At 46.3% G+C, this 20,617-nt stretch overlaps 1 protein-coding gene across 1 annotated transcript in view; it reads right to left on the reverse strand.

Moving 5' to 3' along the window:
• The window catches only part of ncam2 (neural cell adhesion molecule 2), a 361,641-nt gene that overhangs the window by 261,712 nt on the left and 79,312 nt on the right, over window positions 1-20,617 (reverse strand). Inside the window, exons 7-8 of the mRNA XM_041211359.1 lie at window positions 17,364-17,514; window positions 13,460-13,647 (exon numbers count right to left, since the gene is read on the reverse strand). Coding sequence (XP_041067293.1) covers window positions 13,460-13,647; window positions 17,364-17,514 — 339 coding nt within the window. The remainder of the gene's footprint in view (window positions 1-13,459; window positions 13,648-17,363; window positions 17,515-20,617) is intronic.

Consider the following 20,617-nt stretch of genomic DNA (forward strand, 5'->3'; position numbering starts at 1 on the left):
CTTAAAGAGTTTAAAAAGATTCATTTAAAAAAAAAAGGTCAAATGCAGTTCATAATGCCTAACTCCACATCCAGACGTGTACGAATCTGTCTTTTACAGGAATGAGACAATACCTAATAAGAAAGACACTCACTCAAAAATACTCATGAGCAAATTCAGGATTTGATAAAATGAGTTTAAACTGATAATCCTAGACCACACTTAATTGGAATTTTTTTGTTTTATAACCTAGAACCATGTTATAATCTTAAAAACAGATTGCTGATAAATGCAAATCAACCACCAAGAACTTACAGGCTTCCATAGCTTACGTAGAATTGGACAGTTATACAAATTTTCTTAGAGTCAAAGCGGCCATTCCTTAAGTAGAAAGTGACAGTGATCAAAACCAAATTTGGAACATAAAATAGGAGGAACCTATTTACCATTAAGAGACCACCCATATAAGTAAGAAATTAATTATGCAGCCCAAGACATATTTAGTATTGAGAGCATGCATTAGATCGTCAGATTCACTTGACGAGCTCAGGCATCTCTTACTCACTTGGAGATTAAGGCAGACGTTACTTTCATATTTCATGGACATCCCACTTAAAATATTTTCACTGGAAATTAAAATTTAAAACTGGATTCTCCATCCGAAATAAGATTGCACCTTCTCTCTTTTTCCTAGAATCCATTTAACGTTGCGATTGACTGTTTCCGCCTGACTTTGGGTTGCATATTCGGTTCTGTAACAAACTTCTGTACATTTTAGGACTCGTATTGTCTCACGGTGGGCTGTTGGCTGGGCCGCCGCATCTCCGGTAGCGTGTCCCACCACGACGGGGCTGTAAAATCCCGGCCGTAGGCGGGGGGGGGGGGGGGAATCGCCCCAGATTTGCACGAATTGGGGTAGAGGGCGTGGAGAAAGATGTTTTGCCCACTGGCCGCAATCGTGGCTTTTCGCGCCATATCCTCTGCTAACCGACACATCCCAGCTCCTTAATAATGCATTCACGGAAGACACGCCGGATCGCTGTGGGCAGGCTCGGACTTACCCGCCACGCCGTGACCTCAGCGCTTCCTCACTCCGGGCGCCATATTTAAAGCGCACCACAGCACATGCCTACCCCGTGTCTACAGACCCCGGACTGCTCCAGGCGACCGGTGACCCCCAAGAGAAAAGACGGCAGCCCCCAAATTTATGACGCCTCTCTTGCGCGCCCGTTGGGTGCAGTGTAAGGCGCTGCAGTGTCCTCTATCCCCACTCCAGCAGCAGGAGGTTCACTAGAGTCACTAATTGGGACTGGGAGGCGGTGGCCGCGATGGTCTGGGCCATCGGAGCACAGAGGAGGTCAGCCATCCAGTGCAGGAAAAGAATGAAGGCACTAATCCGTTCCGCCAGGGTAAGTCAACCATCTCATCACTCTCAACTCACACACTTACAAACCCATCGCACATCCACAGGGATCTCACAACTCAAGGGACAACAGACAACAACACCGACTCTCAGACGCACCCTCACATCTCCATCAGGCTCATATCCTCTGGAACTCGCCATCCTCGTCCTGTCCATGGCTCCGCTCATTACACAAACATTCCACGTAGTGCCATGTGTCCTGCTCACACTCTGTCCATCCTGCATTGAGGCAGGAGAAGCCTGCTCACACCAACAGGGGGAGGTCCCAGACTGGGGGGGTGGAGTGACCCACGTTAGGCCCCTCACTCACTTTGTGGAGCGTGCCATTGCACTGACTGGTGAGGACGTGAACCGTGCCTGCAGCGACGGTGAGGTCAGCGGTGAACACTCTCGTGAGGATCCTGCATCACATCTCAAAGTACCTGTGAGTGCTCTCTTTCTCTTGCTTATGACTCTGCTGCTACGCGCTAATTACCTCTACTTTGGTTCACAGGGAGCTTTGCCAAGCGACCAACACCCTCAGCCAGCCAGTCTCTCAGCTCCATACAGGTCCTCACCTCCAGCGAAGAGAACATCTTCTCCATTGAAGAGCCGGAAATAAGCATCCTGGTAGACCTATCACAGCGCTTACCCACACCGCCCACCCGCGCAAAGACACACGCCTCAGTGGGACCTAGGTCTACAGCATGCTCGGGTTCACAATCTGCTGGTCACTGCACGGACATGTGTCCGCAGCATGAGGAGGCAGGTTCAGCCAAGCTCCCTGACACTCGGAGGACTGCCGGAGAAGAGGCATCTGTGAGGTCCGAGTCAGATGACGGGCCTCTGGATTCGGCCTCCCAACTCATCGCGGAGAGTCAGCAGAAGGCGGGGTAACATCACACAGAGCTGTTGGAAGCCCTCAACAGAGTGGTGTGTGAGCCAGAGGGGTGCATCTGCCTGCTCTCTGATGAAGTGGTGCCCACTTCTCCAGGTCTCCATGGGAAGAATGATGGACGCCATAGAGACCCTGGTCCAGCAGAGTGCAGAGGTGCACGCATACCTGCACTCCATTGCAGTAGCCGTGCGTGAGTTCCTGCAGTGGCATTGGGAGGGGGAAACAGTACAGCTCAACATCCCTCTAGGTGCTCCTTCCCCTCTGATCACAGGTGGTTGCTCGAGTAAACACGTGTTTCATTTTATAATCTGAAAAGTTTTCACTTCCACTGAATAATGTATAATTGTCTTTCAGTTTCTTTGACAGAATTCGCAAGTCCTTCCCCTGCATCCCAGCACCCGACCCCACCCCACACCCACCGCACTGGCAACTCAGCTGCATGCAGCTAGACCACAAGTAACTCTGGAGGGAAAGGTATGTGTGTCAGGGCCTTACGGAGCCTCGTGTAAGCACTCTCGCATGCACGTGGAGCTTTCATCCATCATACTCATCTCACTATCCTGAGCATTTTCAATGTAACCTGGCAGGATTCTCTTTCAGTTGTCCACCTGAGCTGACCTGCATCTTGGCCAAACAATTATTTCACTCCCATGCAGCACCTGTGTCCATCCAAAACAAGGCTCCACTCACTTTCAATTTTGAAAACCATGGTCATGGTAAAGATCGTGATTAGCTCCCCCAACCTTTCCCCTTCCCCAGTCACCCACGCCTTTCCCCTATCACTCTAGACTCCCCTGGCATCACTTTCCACTTCCCCACCGTCACCTACAAACCACCACCCTTTTCATTCCAGGATGTCCAGGTGAAGGTGCGCATTCCCTACCTTCCTGAGAATCCCACCCCCACCAACAATGATCTCCTCCTTCCCACCCCAGTGTCTGTGTCTGCCTCGGAATCCCCACCAACCACCCTCACCATTCCTTCTACCATTACCAAAGCACCTTCATTCTCCCACCCTACCAGCCCCCTTTTCCCCCTCTCACACTCACCATTCCCTCCTAGCACACCCACCCCAAGTTCGCTCCCCAGGAGACAGTCATTGACTCCACAGGCCTCATGCTTCCCCTTCACCTTACCCCCTCCTCTGCCACCCACCCACCCCCCCAACCCCCCAACCCCGGGCAACTTCCTCCCTCCGAACTGCTTCCTCCCTCCCAGTCACCTTCCCCCCTTCAAACTCCCTCCTCCCCACCCTGGACACCTTCCCCTGCTCCAAACCCCCTCCTCCCTCAACACCTTTCTGTCTCTGAACTCCCTTCCTTACAACTTTTCCACACTCCCCTTACATCTTCCACCCCACTTTACCCCCATCTCCCCATTTCCTGCATTCTACCCCGTTATGCCCTCCCACCCTGCCATACTCCCTTCTCATCCCTCCCAATCTCAACCTCCCCCGACACCTTCATTCCCCCTCCCTCCCAAACTCACCCCCCCCCCCCTCCCCAGCCACGGTACACCTTCCTCTCCAACTCACAGCTGGACCTTCCTCTCCCTCTGGCCCTCGCCGATTGTCTGTACCAGCCCAAGGCCAAGACCTTGATTTTCCAAAGCAGACCCGAGATATCAACGGAGACCTCCCATCTTCCGAGAGCTGCCTCGCGGATGAGCCATGTCCATGAGAATCCATCCAGCGTACGATGCACCGGTTCCTGCAGACTCCAGTAGCCGTAGGGCTCCAGCATCATCTTCTCGGATCTGAGCAAGGCCCTAACGGTAAGTCCCGACTCCTGCACGTCAAGCTTGTCCAGTCGTGTTCTGGGCCAGCGTGTTTTCCCGGGATAACAGTAAATCGGGTTTGGGGGGGGTGGGGGGGGTGGGTGGGGAATGATTCCGGCCGGGCCTTACTCTGCATCTCATTACCAGGATGCAAACCGTGTCCACGCTGGCCTCCAGCAAGGTTTGTGCTCCGCCATGCAGAACACCATCAGATGATCCTGCTGTTATTTCACACCGGGGTGAAACCGATTTCTGCCCCTCATGCTGAATTAACACCCGCATCCCCATCACCATGACGCCTGCTGCCAATGGGACCGGACGATTCCGCCCATGGTCCTCTGTATCGCTAACTTGAGAACCCGACTTTGTACTCCCTTGGGAAGTACATTGGTGAAAAGTAGCCTGGACCCTCATAATAACCAGGAAATTATAATCTGACTTTAACTGTTTGGAAAGGCTATCTGGGGGACATTAATAACCTTGGCTGGCTCCTTCCCTTTGGGGATGGCCAGTGCAGTCCTTCAAACACATTTAGGCATGTTTGGGATCAGACTTTCTCCACCTGAAGTTAAGGGGAATTATCTTAGAGATACTCCTGATCTGGGATTGTCCCAGCAACGGGCTCAGACTATAGGACACCACAATTCAGTGAGATCATTGAGTGATCTTCTACCTCAGTATCACCTACCCACTCTAATCCCATATCCCTCAATTCCCTTAGTCCAAAACTTTAGACCTCTGTCTTGAATATACTCAATGACTAAGCATCCAGCTCTCTGGGGTAGAGAATTCCAAAATTTCACAATGCTTTCAGTGAAGAAATTTGCCCTCTCAATTCTGAGTGGTCAGCCCCTTGTTCTGATGCATTTGCTATATTTAAGCCTGCAGCTTGGTGTAACAGTTTTCTTACATGTCTTAATGGGTTCTATCCTGCGCTTAAACTCACCTCTGAAAGGGAGCAGTCAAATAACTCTCCTTCCTTGATGTACTAGTTGAGGCCAAGGGATTCTCCACCATGGTCTACCACAAGCCCACCTTGACTAGTCAATATGTGCATTGGGATTCTTATTGTTCCACACACTATAAGATTGGTCTTAATGGCAACCTTGTACATAGGGCCTGAGCCATTTGCTCACGGTGCAAGTTTGGTGCTGAAATAGGACACGTCAAAGGCATCCTGCAGGATAATGTCTACCTTGATCAGATCATTTCATGCTGTGTGTCATACAATCTCATGAACGGGCTTAAGGACATCACTTTCAGACCTAAAAAGTGCCCAGTTTACCTCAGATTACCCTGGAAGGGCAAGGTATCTCAAAATTTGAGCAACAGGTGAATCTAGCTGCAGTAGCAACACGAGTGGTATTGACCACTAACAGGGTGCTGCCGTCAAGCCAGAAAGACGCTCTGCTTATCACACAAATGAGTAATGTGATATATGAATTTCAGTGCCGGTGTGATGCTAGGTATATAGACCATATGTCCCAAAGACTGGCGGATCGTATCAAACAGCATGTCCCAGCTGCTGTTCGCAATGGACAGGGTACAGACTGTACCCAACCAGCCCGTGCTTGCAAAACTCAAAACATAGTGTCCAACGTTAGATGTCATTTCGTGACTGGACAACATTTGGTAAATAATCCTCAATGCGATAAGAATTACGCTGACAGCCAATTTAAGATTGTCAGTCAGGCTCGCTGTGTGGTACATTTGCCTGTACTGGAAGCTACTTATGGTGAAAGCAGCCTGGGAAAATAGGTTCAAAGGTAGGAGGGTAGCGAGGCAGTGTCAGATATTTAAGGGGACATTTAATAACTCCTAACAAAAATATATTCCATTGAGAAGTACTGTGCAAATAGGATGCATCATCTATGGTCAACTAAGGAATTTAAGGATGGTATCAAATTGAAATAAAAGATGTTAAATGCTGCAAAAATTAGTGGTAGGCCAGAAGATTGAGAAAATGTTAGAAACTAACAAAGGATAACTAAAAGAAAATATAGAGGAAGAAATCAGATCATTAGAGAAAACTAGCACGAGATATAAAAACAGACATCAAAAGCTTCTACAAGTATAGAGAAAGGAAGAGAGCAACAATAGTGAATGTTAGTCCCTGAAAGGATGAGACTGGGGAGTGAATAATGGGAAACATGGAACTGGAAGAGTCTTTGAACAAGTATTTTATAAATGTCTTCAAAGTAGAAGACACAAAAAGGAAGGATAGTAGATGCACTGCAGCAACTCAACAAGGCTCCTTTGACAGCACCTTCCAAACCCGCGACCTTGACCAACCAGAGAAGGAAAAGGGCAGCAGAGACATGGGAACACCACCACCTGGAAGTTCCTCTCCAAGTCACTCACCATCCTTTCTTGGAAATATTTTGCCTTCACTGTCACTGGATCAAAACCCTGTGGATGTACCTACACCACATGGACTGCAGCAGTTCAAGAAGACAGTACACCACCTTCTCAAGGGCGATTAGAGATGTAATTAAAAAAATTCTGACCCAGCCAACAATGCCCACATCGCGTGAAATAATTTTTTTAAAAGTAAAAACTATGGGACAAAGGCTGACAAGTCCCCTGGACCTGATGGTTTGCATCCTACGATCTTAAAGGACGTGGCTGTAGAGATAGTGGATGCATTGGTTGTAATCTCCCAAAATTCTGGAAAGATCTCAGCGGATTGGAAAGTTGCAAAAAAGGAGGGGGACAAAAAGAAACTATAGACCTATATCTAATATCTGTAATTGGAAACATTTCAGGATCCAGTATGTAGCAAGACATTTAGGAAATCATAATACGATCAGGGAGAGTCGATACGGTTATCAGTCAATGTGGCCTATACTCATTCTAGTTTAGAAGAATGAGAGGCGATTCTTATTGAAACATATAAGATTCTGAGGGGGCTTACAGGGTAAATGCTGAGAGGATGTTTCTTCTCGTGAGGGGAATCTAAAACTAGGGGGCACAGTTTAAAACTAAGAAGTCTCCCATTTAAGAAGGAGATGAGGAGGAATTTCTTCTCTCAGAGGGCCGTTAGTCTGCGAAATTCTCTTCCCCAGAGAGTACTGGAGCATGGTTGTCTGAACGTATTCAATGTTGAGTTACACAGTTTTTGATTGACAAGGGAGTCAAAGGTTATGTGGGCCAGGCAAGAAAGTAGAGTTAAGGCCACCGTCAGGTGAGCTATGATCTTATTGAATGGCAGAGCAGGCTCAGTGGGCTGAATGACCTACTCCTGCTCCAATTTCTTACAATCTGATGATCTGATGTTTCCCCTGTCCTCCTGAGAGTCTACTGGCGCTACCAAGTTCAGAGTAAAACAGTTGCTTCGGGAGTCTGGTGTCAGGCATACGAATGACATGTCCCATCCAGCAGAGCCGGTTTTGAGTGATTAGCGCCTCGATGCTGGGCATGTTGGCTTGGGAGAGGACACTGCTGTTGGACTGTCTTTCCTGCCAACGGATTTAGAAGATTTGGCAAAGACATCATTGATGGCACTTCTCCAACGCTTTGAGATTTCTGCTGTAGATTATTCAAATTTCTGAAGCATGTTGGAATGCTAGGATCACTGCTGCCTGGTAAATCATGGCCTTCGATTTGGGGCGAGATCCTGGTCCTCAAAGATTCTTTTTGTCAGTCAGTTGCAGGCTGAGCTGACACATTGAAGGTGATAATGAATTTATTTGTCAATGTCTGCCTTCGTTGAAATACAGGCATTGGAGGGTTATTGAGGTAGCCATGTGTAAAAGCTGATTTAGCATAGAAAGTTGACACTGGATTATTTCTCAGTTTGTGATTGTATCTTTCCCAATACTGATGCAACCTGTTCACAGCAAGGATCAATAATTCCTTAAACAATCAAGTCACCTCCGTGGTATTTCACCCTTCAATTCTGCAATCCCGATTTCTAATCTAATCAGCTATCCAAACTCTTAGCTATGTCAACACGAAATTGGGGCAGAAATGCAATAAGGTGTGAATATGTATTCAGCTGTGTGTGTGTGGCAGTCGTGGTTCAGTTAGTTACACGTTTGCCTCTAAATCAGAAGGAGAGCTTTCACGGCCCATTCCAGAATTTGAGCACGAAACCTAGATTGGACCTCCAAGCGCTGTAGTGATAGGATGCTGCGCCGATGAGGGTGTTTCCCTTTTGAAAGAATTGTTGAACCATGACCTTCGATTTGGGGTGACCCTCTCAGGTCATTGTAAAATATTCCATGGCACCAAGTCAAAGAAAAGCAGGGGAGTTTTCCCCAGTGCCCTGGCTCTTAATCCACACTGGTAAAACCCCAAGTCGTCTAATCATTACCACGTTGCTCTTCGAGGGAGCTTGCTGCGTGCAAATTGGCTGCTGCTTTTCCTTCATGACAACAGTGACTACACTTCAAAAGTACTTCATTGGTTGTCATGCACTTTGGGTTATCCTGAGGTTGCGAAAGGCGCTATGTGAATGAAAGCCTTTCTCTTGCCTTCTCCACACCACCGTTGAATACAGCTGAGATGGATAAAAGCACAAAGTCACAATACCGTGTGTGGAACACTGGCCAGGAAGGCTCAGTGACCCCATCATACGTGGGTTGATATTATTGACTTGCAACAATGTCTAATGTGTTCCGTGATTATGGTAATTAAGTCATTTTACACAGTCCAGCTTCGAAACACTGAGAAATAGTTAAACGCTGTTTTTTGGAAGAACAGTAAAGGCCAAATCAAAACAAAGACAAAATACTGCGGCTACTGGAAATCTGAAATAATTTCTTTTTTTTAAAAATGCGGGAAAATTCAGCACCGGCCCAGAGAGAAACAAAGAGAGTTAACACTTCAAGTCAATGACCTTTTATCAGAATTGGGAAAAGGTAGTTCTGACGAAGGGTTATCCACCTGAAATGTTAATCCTTTTTCTCTCTCCACAGAAGCTGTCAGCCCTGCTGAACACTTCCAGCATTTTTTGTTTTTATTTCAATGTTGCCTCTGCAATAAGCTGGCTATTAAACTCAGAGAGGGTCTGCAATAATATTGAGAGCTCTCACAAGTGGAGATCAAAGAGCCCATTTGTATCTAATGCATTCCACTTACCTGGAACAAAGCCAATATATATATATATATATATATATACAGATCTATTGATTTATTCATTTTCAATACATTTGAGAGTGGAAGCACTTTCATTAAGAGGCCCCACTGCAAACTCCATTTGCTTCAGTACCTGCCCTTCCCCTCCCTCCCCACCCCTCCTGCCTGAAAGGCAATCTTGCTGGGCTCCACAAAGCGCTGAGGGATGTCACACAAGTACACAATCATGTCTGACACGAGGTGTTGTGTGCGGGCTAATTCCCCGCGCAGTTACGGCAATTAGCAGAGATGTTTTTAAGCTCGGTAAGTGTGCTGATAGGGTGAAATGAAGTAAGGTGGGAAGAGGCTTCCGCACAGCATACACACCAGCGTTGAATAATTGAGCTGAATAGCCTGCTCTTGTGTTTTAAAATTTTGTGTAATTCCACAAACATTTCTCACCAACAGGAGGTCAGCATTGGAATGAACTGTGCGATAGCTATCCCAATGTTTATGTTCTTATTCCTCCTCTATGTGAGGGCCTTCAATATCAGTTGCGTGGTCCTGGAGAAAGTTCTAAGCAGACACCAGAGGATTCCTGCCCCCATCCCACCCCCTCCCCCCCAGCCCCGCCCCACCAACACCACCACCCCCTCACCCAAGAGATTGCGTTACAAAGAGGGCACTCACTTCTACATCCAGCTTCCTTGGAGAATGCCCAAGAAAGACCAGAATGTTGGTTCCCAGAGTCTGATGGAGTGAACTGAACTGGCACCGAGAGGAGGAGGTGGTGCTTGAGCCAGTTTAAAGGTGCGATATCAATGGTAGTTGTTGCTGAGAATCATAGGCTCGTGGAACAAAAACAAGTTAGGAGAAAAGCAAAATGTGTAACCAAATTTACAGATTTTGGTCCACGCTTCGGTTATGATGGTTGGAGAGAAAGTGGGAGTGTTTTCCTTGCAGCAGAAAAGACTTAAGAGGAGATTTAATAAATGTTCAATAGTACAGGGAGTTTTGACAGTAAGTAAAAAGAGTTGCATTGATATAGTGCTTTTCAGGGACAGCAGACGTCTCAAAGCCTTTTTTTTCTATTCATTCACGGGATGTGGGCTTCGTTGGCTGGACCAGCATTTATTGCCCATCCTTAGTTGCACTTGGGAAGCTGGTGGTGAGCTGACCTCTTGAACTGCTGCAGTCCATCTGGTGTGGGTACACCCACCGTGTTGTTTTACAGCCAATGAAGTATTTTTTTGAAGTTAATCACTGCTGTAAGGTAGGAAATGTGGCAGCTAATTTGTGCACAGCAAGCTCCCACCAACAGCAATGTGATAGTAACCAGATAACCTGTTTTTTTCTCTGATGTGGATTGAGGGATGAGATATCGACCAGAATACTGGGGATGACTCACCTGCTCGTCGATGAAATGATGCCATAGAATATTTTATGTCCAGCTGAGCAGGTAGATACTTGGTTTAATGGCTCATCCAAGAGGCTCAGCACGGCGTTGGAGTGCCAGCTTGATTTTTGTGCTCAAGTCTCTGGAGTGGGACTGGAACCTGGAACTTTGTAATTCAAAAGCAAGTGTGCTACAAAGTAAGCCACTCAAAATAAATGAATAAAAAACATTTCCACTGGTGGGTGGATCAATAACCAGATGTCACAGGTTTAAGATAACTGGCAAATGAACTGTCGGGAAGGTGAAGAAAATCTTTGGTATGCAGTGAGTTGATATGATCTGCAATTGATGGCGGAAGCAGATTCAATAATATCATTCAAGAAGGAATTGGATAAATACTTGAACAACAAAAGAATTGTCGGACTAAGAGGAAAGGGCAGGGTGAGTGGGAATTGCTTTTTCAAAGAGCAAGCAGAGGTATGATGGATCAAATGGCATCCTTCTGAGCTGTAAGGTTCGATGATTTGAATTTTAGTTGTTAATTATTATAATGGGAATAAATTTCTGAGAAAAATAAACCTATTTGGAACCTCAACCAGGAAGAACCAGAGACTCCGGATGATTCTAGGTGTGAATTTAAGGCACACTTTGTGAAGCCTATCAGACACTCACTGCAAAATTATATACTAATTCCTGGTGATTTTCAAACCATAAATTTAATCCAGTAAGTTCTCACTTAAAATTGTAGTTGCTTGAAAATCACGACTTTAAGTGAAATGACTTTAAACAAATCACTTTATCCCATCAAAACCAATGTAAACGCTATAGTTACGTTCGGTAGGACCTTCCTCAACAGAAATAAAAACAATAAAGCATTAAGCTGAAATATCTTACGTTGCTAAATTCCTATATTGGCAAATAAAATAATTTTTAAAACCTAAATTTAAAAATATAAAAGAAATATTGAAACTTTCTACTCACCTCCCACTCAATGCTGACCCTGTTCACCACTTATCCTGTTATTCAAACCTCCCGCTCGGCACATATCTCACTTACTGACCCCCTTGGTCGCTGCAGACCCTTCCTCTCACTGACCCTCTGATCTAACCCACCCTCCAACTCCATGACCCTCTGACTTGTGGCCTCCCCTGCTCCCTGACTCATACTCTTGCCGAACCTTGCTCTCGCCAAACCTCCAGCTCCCCAATTCTCCCGCTCGCCGCTTCCCTCTCCTACACCTGCATCCCTGTCCAAGATCCGGGTCTCGATTCGATTCGAAGCTGGAGCGCTGGGGCTGAGAAAGCCTGGAACCCGACGCTGAAGAATTGCCGAGCTGGGGCAGTTATAACCCACATTTTTTTTTTAATGCTCCCGCTCACCGCTTCCCTCTCCTGAACTCTTCCTGTGAGCGAGGGCTCTTCAGGTGAACAGCGAGAGCAGGAGGAGCAGCTTCAACTTAAGTCTTCGATTCAAATCGCTTACTAAAAGAAATCTGCGGCCTTTTTAGCCTCAAATATCCAAAGGAGGAAGATGGTTTGCACAGGGCTAACTGGTTTTCAAGATGTGACCCTGGAAATAAGTAGCTGTGGCAGTGCTAAGGCCCTGGGAACCTGACAGTGGTGAGGAGTGATGGAAATGTGCAGCAGACAGTGATACAGAGCAAAAGTAAACTCACTCCTGGCTTGACACCCTATTGTTTGTCTTTAAAAAGAACGCTGACTATAACAGGCCCAGCTTGGTGCTTCTGCACCATTGGGACCCTACAACACATGGACTGCAGCGGTTCAAGAAGGCAGCTCACCACCACCTTCTCAAGGGCAACTAGGGATGGGGAATAAATGCTGGTCCAGCCAGCGAAGCCCACACCCTGTGGCTGAATTTTAAAAAAACTTTCACAACCCCCTCAAGCTCCGGCTTGAGATCCGATCCGGTCCTGGAGCAAGACCAGGAGAAGCGGTGAGTGAGAGAGTTGGGGAGCGGGGGCTTTCGAGAGAGCAAGGATTGGCAAGAGGGGGAGTCAGGGAGCGGGAGAGGCCACTCCCAAAATGGGGCCAATTGGGTCATGTGGCCCTACGGCAGGACTGTGTGAAACAGCTTTAAAACAAATCTTACGACGCTAAACAGGAATACATGCCCCATTAAATGACCTACTTTAAAGTTCAACAACATTAAACGGGGAAACGTTAAATGGGGACTTACTGTAGATGGGAAATGATGAGGAGCTCGCTCACAGTTCCCAAAGTGCACTTCTTGCAGTCAAAGCTCCCTGGTGTGAGCGCAATTTTATGCATCCAGCCCTCTGTGCCCTGTGCTCAAGAGCAAAGTTTCTCAGTACGAGTTGCTATTGGGGAACCTCAGTTGTCTACTTGTACACTTTGGGAAATTGCAAGCATTGCCCATGATTTCCTGGAATACCCAACTGGTGGGTAAGGCACCACACATGCCAAAGTTCATTGGCTGGTTCTTACCCCAATCAGTAATGCCAACAAAGGAAGCTAGTCATAAGAGACGAAATGTAGGATCTAAAGACGTGAGCTTCTCCAAACTATGTTCCACTCAACATCTTCCTTGTTTCCACCCCTAGGAACCACAGTTGAGAAAAATCCAAATGATGATCAAACAACAACGCCTTGCATCTATATAGCACCTTTAACATAGTAAAGACATCCCAAGGTGCTCCCGAGGGGCATCATCAGATAAGATTTCACACTGAGCTACCTAAGGAGACCTTAGAATATGGAAGGTAGATTTTAAGGAGTGTCCCAAAGTAGGAGTGAGAGGTAGAGGGGTGGGGAGATTTGGTGAGGGAATTCCCGAGCAAAGGGCCTAGACTGAAACATAGAATGTTAATCGTAAGGTCAACAGAATCCAAGCGGCCAAGGAGCTCATCCTGATCAGACTCAGTGCCCACTTTCTCCCAACTGGAACCCTTACAAAACCTCTTACCCACCTCCAGTAGGATCTTGGTCCCCTTCTTATAAATACTGATGTCGGACTTATTGAGGTCCGAGAGGACAACACCTTCTTTCCTCCAGTGGATGGATGCCTGAGGGTTGGCTGTGACATCACAGCTGATGTTGACGGAATTCCCTTCCCATGAGTAGTAGGTCACCTGGTTTGAGAGAAACTTGGGAGCATCTGGGGGAGAAAGAACGGAATTAGTAGGGAGAGAAAACCAGAAGGCAAGTCACAAAAACAGAGTCACTTTGGCTGGGAAGCTGCAAACCTTCGATTTCAAAAGGACGAACTCAATGCCGAGTTACTGGTTACAAATCTCGATGTTGTGCTCCCCACGCATCTTTTGTCAGAACTTTTTGAGAAATCGTATAACCTCACACCAAGGTTTCTCGTCCTTGGAGATTAAGATCGCAGGCTGGAAGTGCACAACTCCATGAGGTGCGAATCTAACATGGGTTCGGGGGACAGAAACGGAATTGAGCCAAACCACCACCCTCCCCCCTCCACTCCACTCAGTGGATATTTGTGCTGCTAAGGTCTGACGAGGGTCAGTCCAGAGGTTGGGCGTTATGAAACACTGCACTGTTTTAACTGTTAAACCAAGTGAAGGGCCAAGGCAAACAGAGAAGGTCACCAAACAAGATTGAAAACAGGTGAGTCAAGAGGGAGCAGGGAGGTGACCTTGAGGTAGAGGTTCCGTTTGGGGGCAATCGCGGATGCCAGTGGAAACTGTGCCATAAGTTTTGCCCATTTTGAAATGTTTTCCACCAAGCTCACACTCAAAACTCATTTGGAAGCTGCCAGATATGAAGCGTGCAGTGACCCAGTGAAACTGGGCGCCGCTTTAAAAAGTAGTTATTTTAAACGCGTTTATCATTTTTTAAAAAAAAACTCCTTGACCCTGAATTTTTCAGAGGCTCCGCGGGAGCGGGCAGAGGCCGTCACAGAGCCAATCGCCGCCGGCCATTGGCTCGGTGCTGCCATTTTACACGGGCGGGCCAATCAAGGCCCTTCCCAGGGTGCGACACGAGCTGTAGCGCTCTGCGCTACCTGTGCGGGGGTCGGGGGTCGGGGGTTGGGGGGGGGGGGGGGGGGGGGTGGAGGGAGAGTCGGGCGCGCATGCGCACGAAAGAGCGCTTCAATCTCCCTGAAGCTCACGTTGTCGGTCTTGGCTGCCAAGGGGCCAGGATTCTTCAGTCGGCGTGTGGGGTCCCGAAACCCGGAGCCGCCTCAGGGAGATCGAATCGACGTTGAAATAAATAAACAAATGGAGAAAGAATTTAACCAAGAGCAGGTCCCCCTCAGGTGGCCGTGTCACGCGAGACGAGGCTTGTTTTTAACGTCTCTTCACTGAATTAGCGAAAGCTTTCGAGAAGCTCATCCCCGCTGGTGGATGAGGTTTCCTTAAGAAAGAAAAACGTGAAGGCCGCTTGGCCTTTTCGCCAGCCCCGCCAGCCCTCAGGCCGGCCGGGCAGCGCTGGCGATTACGCCAATTACTTCCTTAAAGGCCTCCACGGGCCCTTTAAATATCGGCAGGCGCGCAGCCGACTCCGGCGGGTGCCCGCCGAGCGAAACATCGCAGTCCCGCCACCATCGCGCGTCATTGTACGGGTCGGAGTGTCGGGGTCTGCCCGCTGCACAGAGACTGAAAAATCCTGCCCCTTGGTACAGCTAAGGCTGACCACGTGAATGCCGTTGGATTATTATAGCTGGAAATGGGCTTATGTGACTTTTTCGATCGCACTGCCAAGCTACCATCTGTGAGTAACCTGACTTCGAGAACGACTTGTGCAAAATGTACCAAGCCATTTTCTAGTTGGGGTGCAGTAGTCAGCTATTTTAGTAAAATGAAAAAAAAAAACATTCAAACATTTTGAAAACTTATCCATGAGTGTCCTTGCGCTGATAAATTATTGGTCAGTTTTTGGAGCCTCCTGAAAGGCCTGCAGGTGACGGCAATTAGCAGAAAACCCCAATTCTGCGGGCAGACCCTGATTTCAGGTGATATTTTTAATTTTAAAGCCCACGCAAAGGATCGCGGAAACCTGAGCTGCGCGGAGCCGTGTTGGTGCTTAACGTCTGTGGTGTTTTGTACCATCTGCACTCCTGCTGGGGGAAGTGGGGCAGAGAAACAACAGGACAGCCGAGTGGAAATTTCACACCACTGAGTTGGAGTTTCCATCGATCAGAGCAGAGTTTCTGGTCGTTATCGCGTCGCTGAAAGCGGGAGCTTGCTTTTCTTTATTTTTTCATGGGATGTGGGCATTGTTGGGAAGTCAGCATTGCTTACCCACCCCCAATTGTCTTTGAACTGAGTGGCTAGCTGGGCTGTTTCAAAAGGTAGTTAAGAGTCAACTGCATTGCTGTGGGTCTGAAGTCACACGTAGTCTAGGCCTGGAAAGGTTGGCAGATTTCATTCTCTAAAGGATATTAGTGAACCAGATGGGTATTTACAACCCTCAATATAGTTTCATGGTCACCATTGCTAAGACTAGCTTTCAGTTCTAGATTTATTAATTGAATTTAAATTCCACTAGCTACCATGGTGGGATTTGAACCCTTGGCCCCAAAACATTAGCCTAGCCTCTGGATTACTAGCCCAGTGACATTACCACTATGCTACCATATTCTCCCTCAAATGTGCAAACTGGCTACCCTGCCTCCTATATTACAACAGGGACTAAACTTCAAAATTACTTCATTGGCTATAAAGTGCTTTGGACATCTTGAGTTTGAGAAAGGTGCTATAGAAATGCAAGATCTTTATTTAAAAAAAACCAAAATGCTAAGTATGGTAGGGTCAGAAACTGGTCGGATGTATTCCCAGAGGTTACATCTTTCCTCCCCATTTCCAATACATGTGGTTTGCACAACTTAGTAGAAGAAGAGCAGCGGGTAGATGGGAATACCATCATCTCCAAGTTCTCTTCCAAGTCACACCTAACCCAAACTTGGAAATATATCATGGTTCCTTCATTATTTCTTTATTTTAAATTCTTCCATTGGATGTGGGTATGACTGGCCAGGCTAGCATGTATTGCCCATCTCTAATTGTCCTTGAGAAGGCAGTGGTGATTCACCTTCTTGAACTGCTGCCGTCCTTGTGGTGTAGGTACACCCAGAGTACTGTTAGGATTTTGACCCAGCGACAGTGAAGGAAAGGCGATATAATTCCAAATCAGGATGGTGTGTGACTTGCAGGGGAACTTCCAGGTGGCAGTGTTCCCATGTGTCTGCTGCCCTTGTCCTTCTAGGTGGTAGAGTTTGCAGGTTTGGAAGGTGCTGTTGAAGGAACCTTGGTGAGTTGCTGCAGCGCATCTTGGAGATGGTACACACACTGCTGCCACTGTATGTCAGCAGTGGAGGGTGTGAATATTTAAGGTGGTGGATAAGGTACCGATCATATGGGTTGCTTTGTCCTGGATGGTGTTGGGCTTCTTGAGTGTTGTTGGAGCTGCACTCATCCAGGCAAGTGGGGAGTATTCCATCACACGCCTGACTTGTGCCTTGTGGATGGTGGACAGGCACTGGGGAGCCAGGAGGTGAGTTACTCATCGCAGGATTCCTAGCCTCTGACCTGCTCTTGTAGCCACGGTATTTATATGGCTAGTCCAGCTCAGTTTCAGGTCAATGGTTAGCCCCAGGATGTTGACTGCTGAGTCAAAATCCTTTAGTGCCAGCCTAAGAGTACTGCAAGAGTGCCTTAACCACACAGACTGCAGCAGTTCAAAAAGGTGGCTCATGGCCACTTTCTCAAGGGCAATTAAGGATGGTCAAGATGCCCACATCTCGAGCAGGAATATTTACAAAGCAACACAAAATCTGAGTCTATCTTTAATGCTGAGATATAAGAGATTGCGAAACAAAAGTGCAGGTCTACTGCATGCTGAACTTACACTGAATATCCAAGTGCATGCTTTTCTGGTCTCGTCCAATTGGACTCGTGGCTTCACAATGATATGCCCCTGCGTCACTAGGCTCGATGTTCCTGATGTGCAATGAAGATTTCCCCTTCTGCCTCCTCACCTCAATCCTCCCACCAAGAATCTGTAAGTAATAATGAATAGACAGATAAAAGCGTCATCGAAAAATCATCATGGTGGCAGGAGCCAAATTACGATGACAATTCAGATAAAACAAGTAATCATAATTCATAACCTAGTTATACATAATCACGAAATAAAAATAAGTATAAAATAAAAAAGAATTGCACAATTATGAACATTTCAATACACAAATAATTGCAATACTTGGAAAAATTCAGGTCCCCTTAATTACAGAATAAAACTGAAAGGTCTACTGCACTCTGCATTTTATATTAAAGTCCACAGATCAGGTTGAGTTCATTAAATTCTCGATCATTTCTATGCTGAGTTATAAAAACTGTTACAATATCATAACAACTGACTGTCAACTTTTGAGGGAAGAAACCCCCAAATCAATCACAGCAAATGCTGGATCCAAATGGAACTATTTTTAAAAACATGCAGGTAATTTAGACTTTGGTTGAGAGTGCAAAATGGGCAAAATAATTGGTGGAATCGCAGGTATTGATTGTGAGTCATTGTACTCTAGTCTGTTGCTGCAATTTATTCGAGATCAGAATGATCTGTATGTCTTAAAAACGGCTCCAACTCTCCATAACAAAGCTGCCAAAGTTCTCTTGAAGTGTAGCTATCCTCCCTACCTGCTGTGTTCTCTAGCTGTTAATTGGCTTCCTCCCACTGTTAGCTGAGAGTAGCCATTACAGAAGTCACGCTTGTTTACAAGTGTGAAAATAGCATAGCTTCCCTCCGCCCTACTTAAAGGGTGAGCATACTAAATCTTTGTCAGACTAGGGGATAATTGCACCCTGTAATGTGCTGCAAACATCTTGCAATTATCTTTCCAGTTGCTTCTCATTTTCTTTATTTCTCTCCTTAAAGGCATTGAGCGTTTCTGAGGGACCAGCTCCTCCAAGTAGTCGGCCTTCATGTGTGAGGCAGCCAGCGTGCAATTCAACAGCAATAACTTACATTTATACAGTGCTTTTAATGTAATAAAAGCAACCCAAGGCATTTCACTACAAAGTAAACAGACAGAAGTTGGTACCAAGCCAAAAACATAGTAGGACAGGTGAACAAAGGCTTGCTCAAACTGATAGCATTGAAGAAGCACCTTGAAGGCAATGAAACAGAGAGAGAAACAGGGATTTGGCGGGGGGGGGGGGGTGCGGAGGGGATCTTCACGGCATAGTCAGCCCAAGGCACATTCACCATTGGTGGAGGCGCAATGAATCTTGTAGGTGCGCAAAAGGTCAAGATTGGATGAGAAGCAAGATCTCTAAGGGTTGTATGGCTGAAAGAGAGTTGGAGACGGCGAGGCCATTGAGGAATTTGAACTTGAGGCCGAGAGTTTTAAGATCAAGGCATTGCCGGGCCGGGAGCTAATGTAGATCAGTGAGGATTCAGGGGTGATGGGTGAACGGGAGTTAGCATGAGTTAGGATGTGGGCAGCAGTATTTTGGATGAGCTCAGGTTTACGAAGGGAGGAAAACAGTAGGTTGGCCACAAAAGCATTGGAGTAGTCATGTCTGGAGGTATCAGAAGCATGGAAGAAGGCTTTAGCAGCAAATGAGTTGAGGCTGGGGCAGAAAAGAACGTAGGGCTTAGGAGCAGGAGTAGGGCATTTGGCCCTTTGAGGCTGCTCTGCCATTTAATAAGATTGTGGCTGATCTGGTTGTGGTCTCAATTCCACTTCCCCCTTGAATAAATTCAATGACCCAGCCTCCACTGCTTTCTGGGGAAGAGAATTCCACAGATAATGACCCTCTGAGAGAAAAAAAAATCTCATCTCCGTCTTAAAAGGGAGACTTCTTATCCTTAAACCGTATGCTGAGTTCTAGTCTTCCCAGAAGTGGTAACTGTCCCGGAATGAATTATTAAAAAAGTTTATAAACATGCCTGGAGGTAATTGTGTGCTTGAGGACAACATCCTGTGGCATAGAATATGGTATATCCTCTAACACAAGGCAGTTCTGGGGGAAAAAAAAACCTCGACATCACCTCAATAAGGCATGGATAAATTGTAAGATACCACAATCTAACAATGGATAACTTTAAGAATGACCCTAAATAACTTGTCAATTAAATCCTGGAAACTAAGTGTAGTGACCATTACCTGCACCTCTGTTTGCTGGAAGGTTGTTGATTAAAATGATGGATATTGATGAACACAAAGGATGTTGTTCGGCACGAGCACTCAGCATGCTTCCTGATGGTTCAGTTCTTTTATGATATAAATACTGGAACCACACAGTAGGGCTTTTAGCTTTGTTGGATTCACTCCAGCATCTCTCAAGGTAAAGGCATAGCTGCTGTAATGTAGTGATGACAGTTCTCTTAATTGGGATAAAGTTATCTTACTAGATTTGGTAGCTTTCTAGTTGGGGATGTAAGGTAAGTCCTGCTTTAAATATTGATGGATATCTTAAATATCTCTCTGTAATATTAATAAGACTTGGATTCTCTATTAGAAACAAGATTATACATACTTTTCCTAGAACTGCTAATGTTTCGATTATCATCAAAAGTGAATCGCATGTTCGGTTCTTAAATAGATCTTTATAGAATTTAGAAAGGATATTGTCTCTTATTGTCTTCTGCATCCAAATTCAAAAAAACCTTCTCTGTACACTCTTCAGTGGAGAGGTAGATTGTTGAGGAGAGATGCTCGCACCCTTATAATATCCGGGTTGTTATAATCTGGCTAAAAGTGTTTAAAAGGCTATTTGGAGGATGGTTCCTTTCCTTTGGGGAGAGTTAGATCAGTTCTTCAGACCCATTTAAGTGTCTGGTGGGTCTGCCTTTCTCAACCTTAGGTGAGAGTGATCATCCGAGGAGTATACCTAATCCAGAATAGTCCCAAAAAGGGGCTAAGATTAGAATCCACATTGGAACGATGGGCCAAAAAGCGACATGATTCTATGAACAAGTGTACGCCATTGCTCCCTAAGCTGCAGGTCTAGAGGCAGGCAGCAAGTTCAATGTAAGTTGTTGCAAATGTGCAAGCATAATCTCAAAATGATGAGTTTAAGCGTTTTGCTATTCTGGCAGGATTCAAAGTTGGTTGATGTCCCACCAGGCCAGCAGAGTGAGAAAAGAGGAACACA

Source organism: Carcharodon carcharias, chromosome 18 (assembly GCF_017639515.1).
Source record: "Carcharodon carcharias isolate sCarCar2 chromosome 18, sCarCar2.pri, whole genome shotgun sequence".
Classification (NCBI taxonomy): Eukaryota; Metazoa; Chordata; class Chondrichthyes; order Lamniformes; family Lamnidae; genus Carcharodon; species Carcharodon carcharias.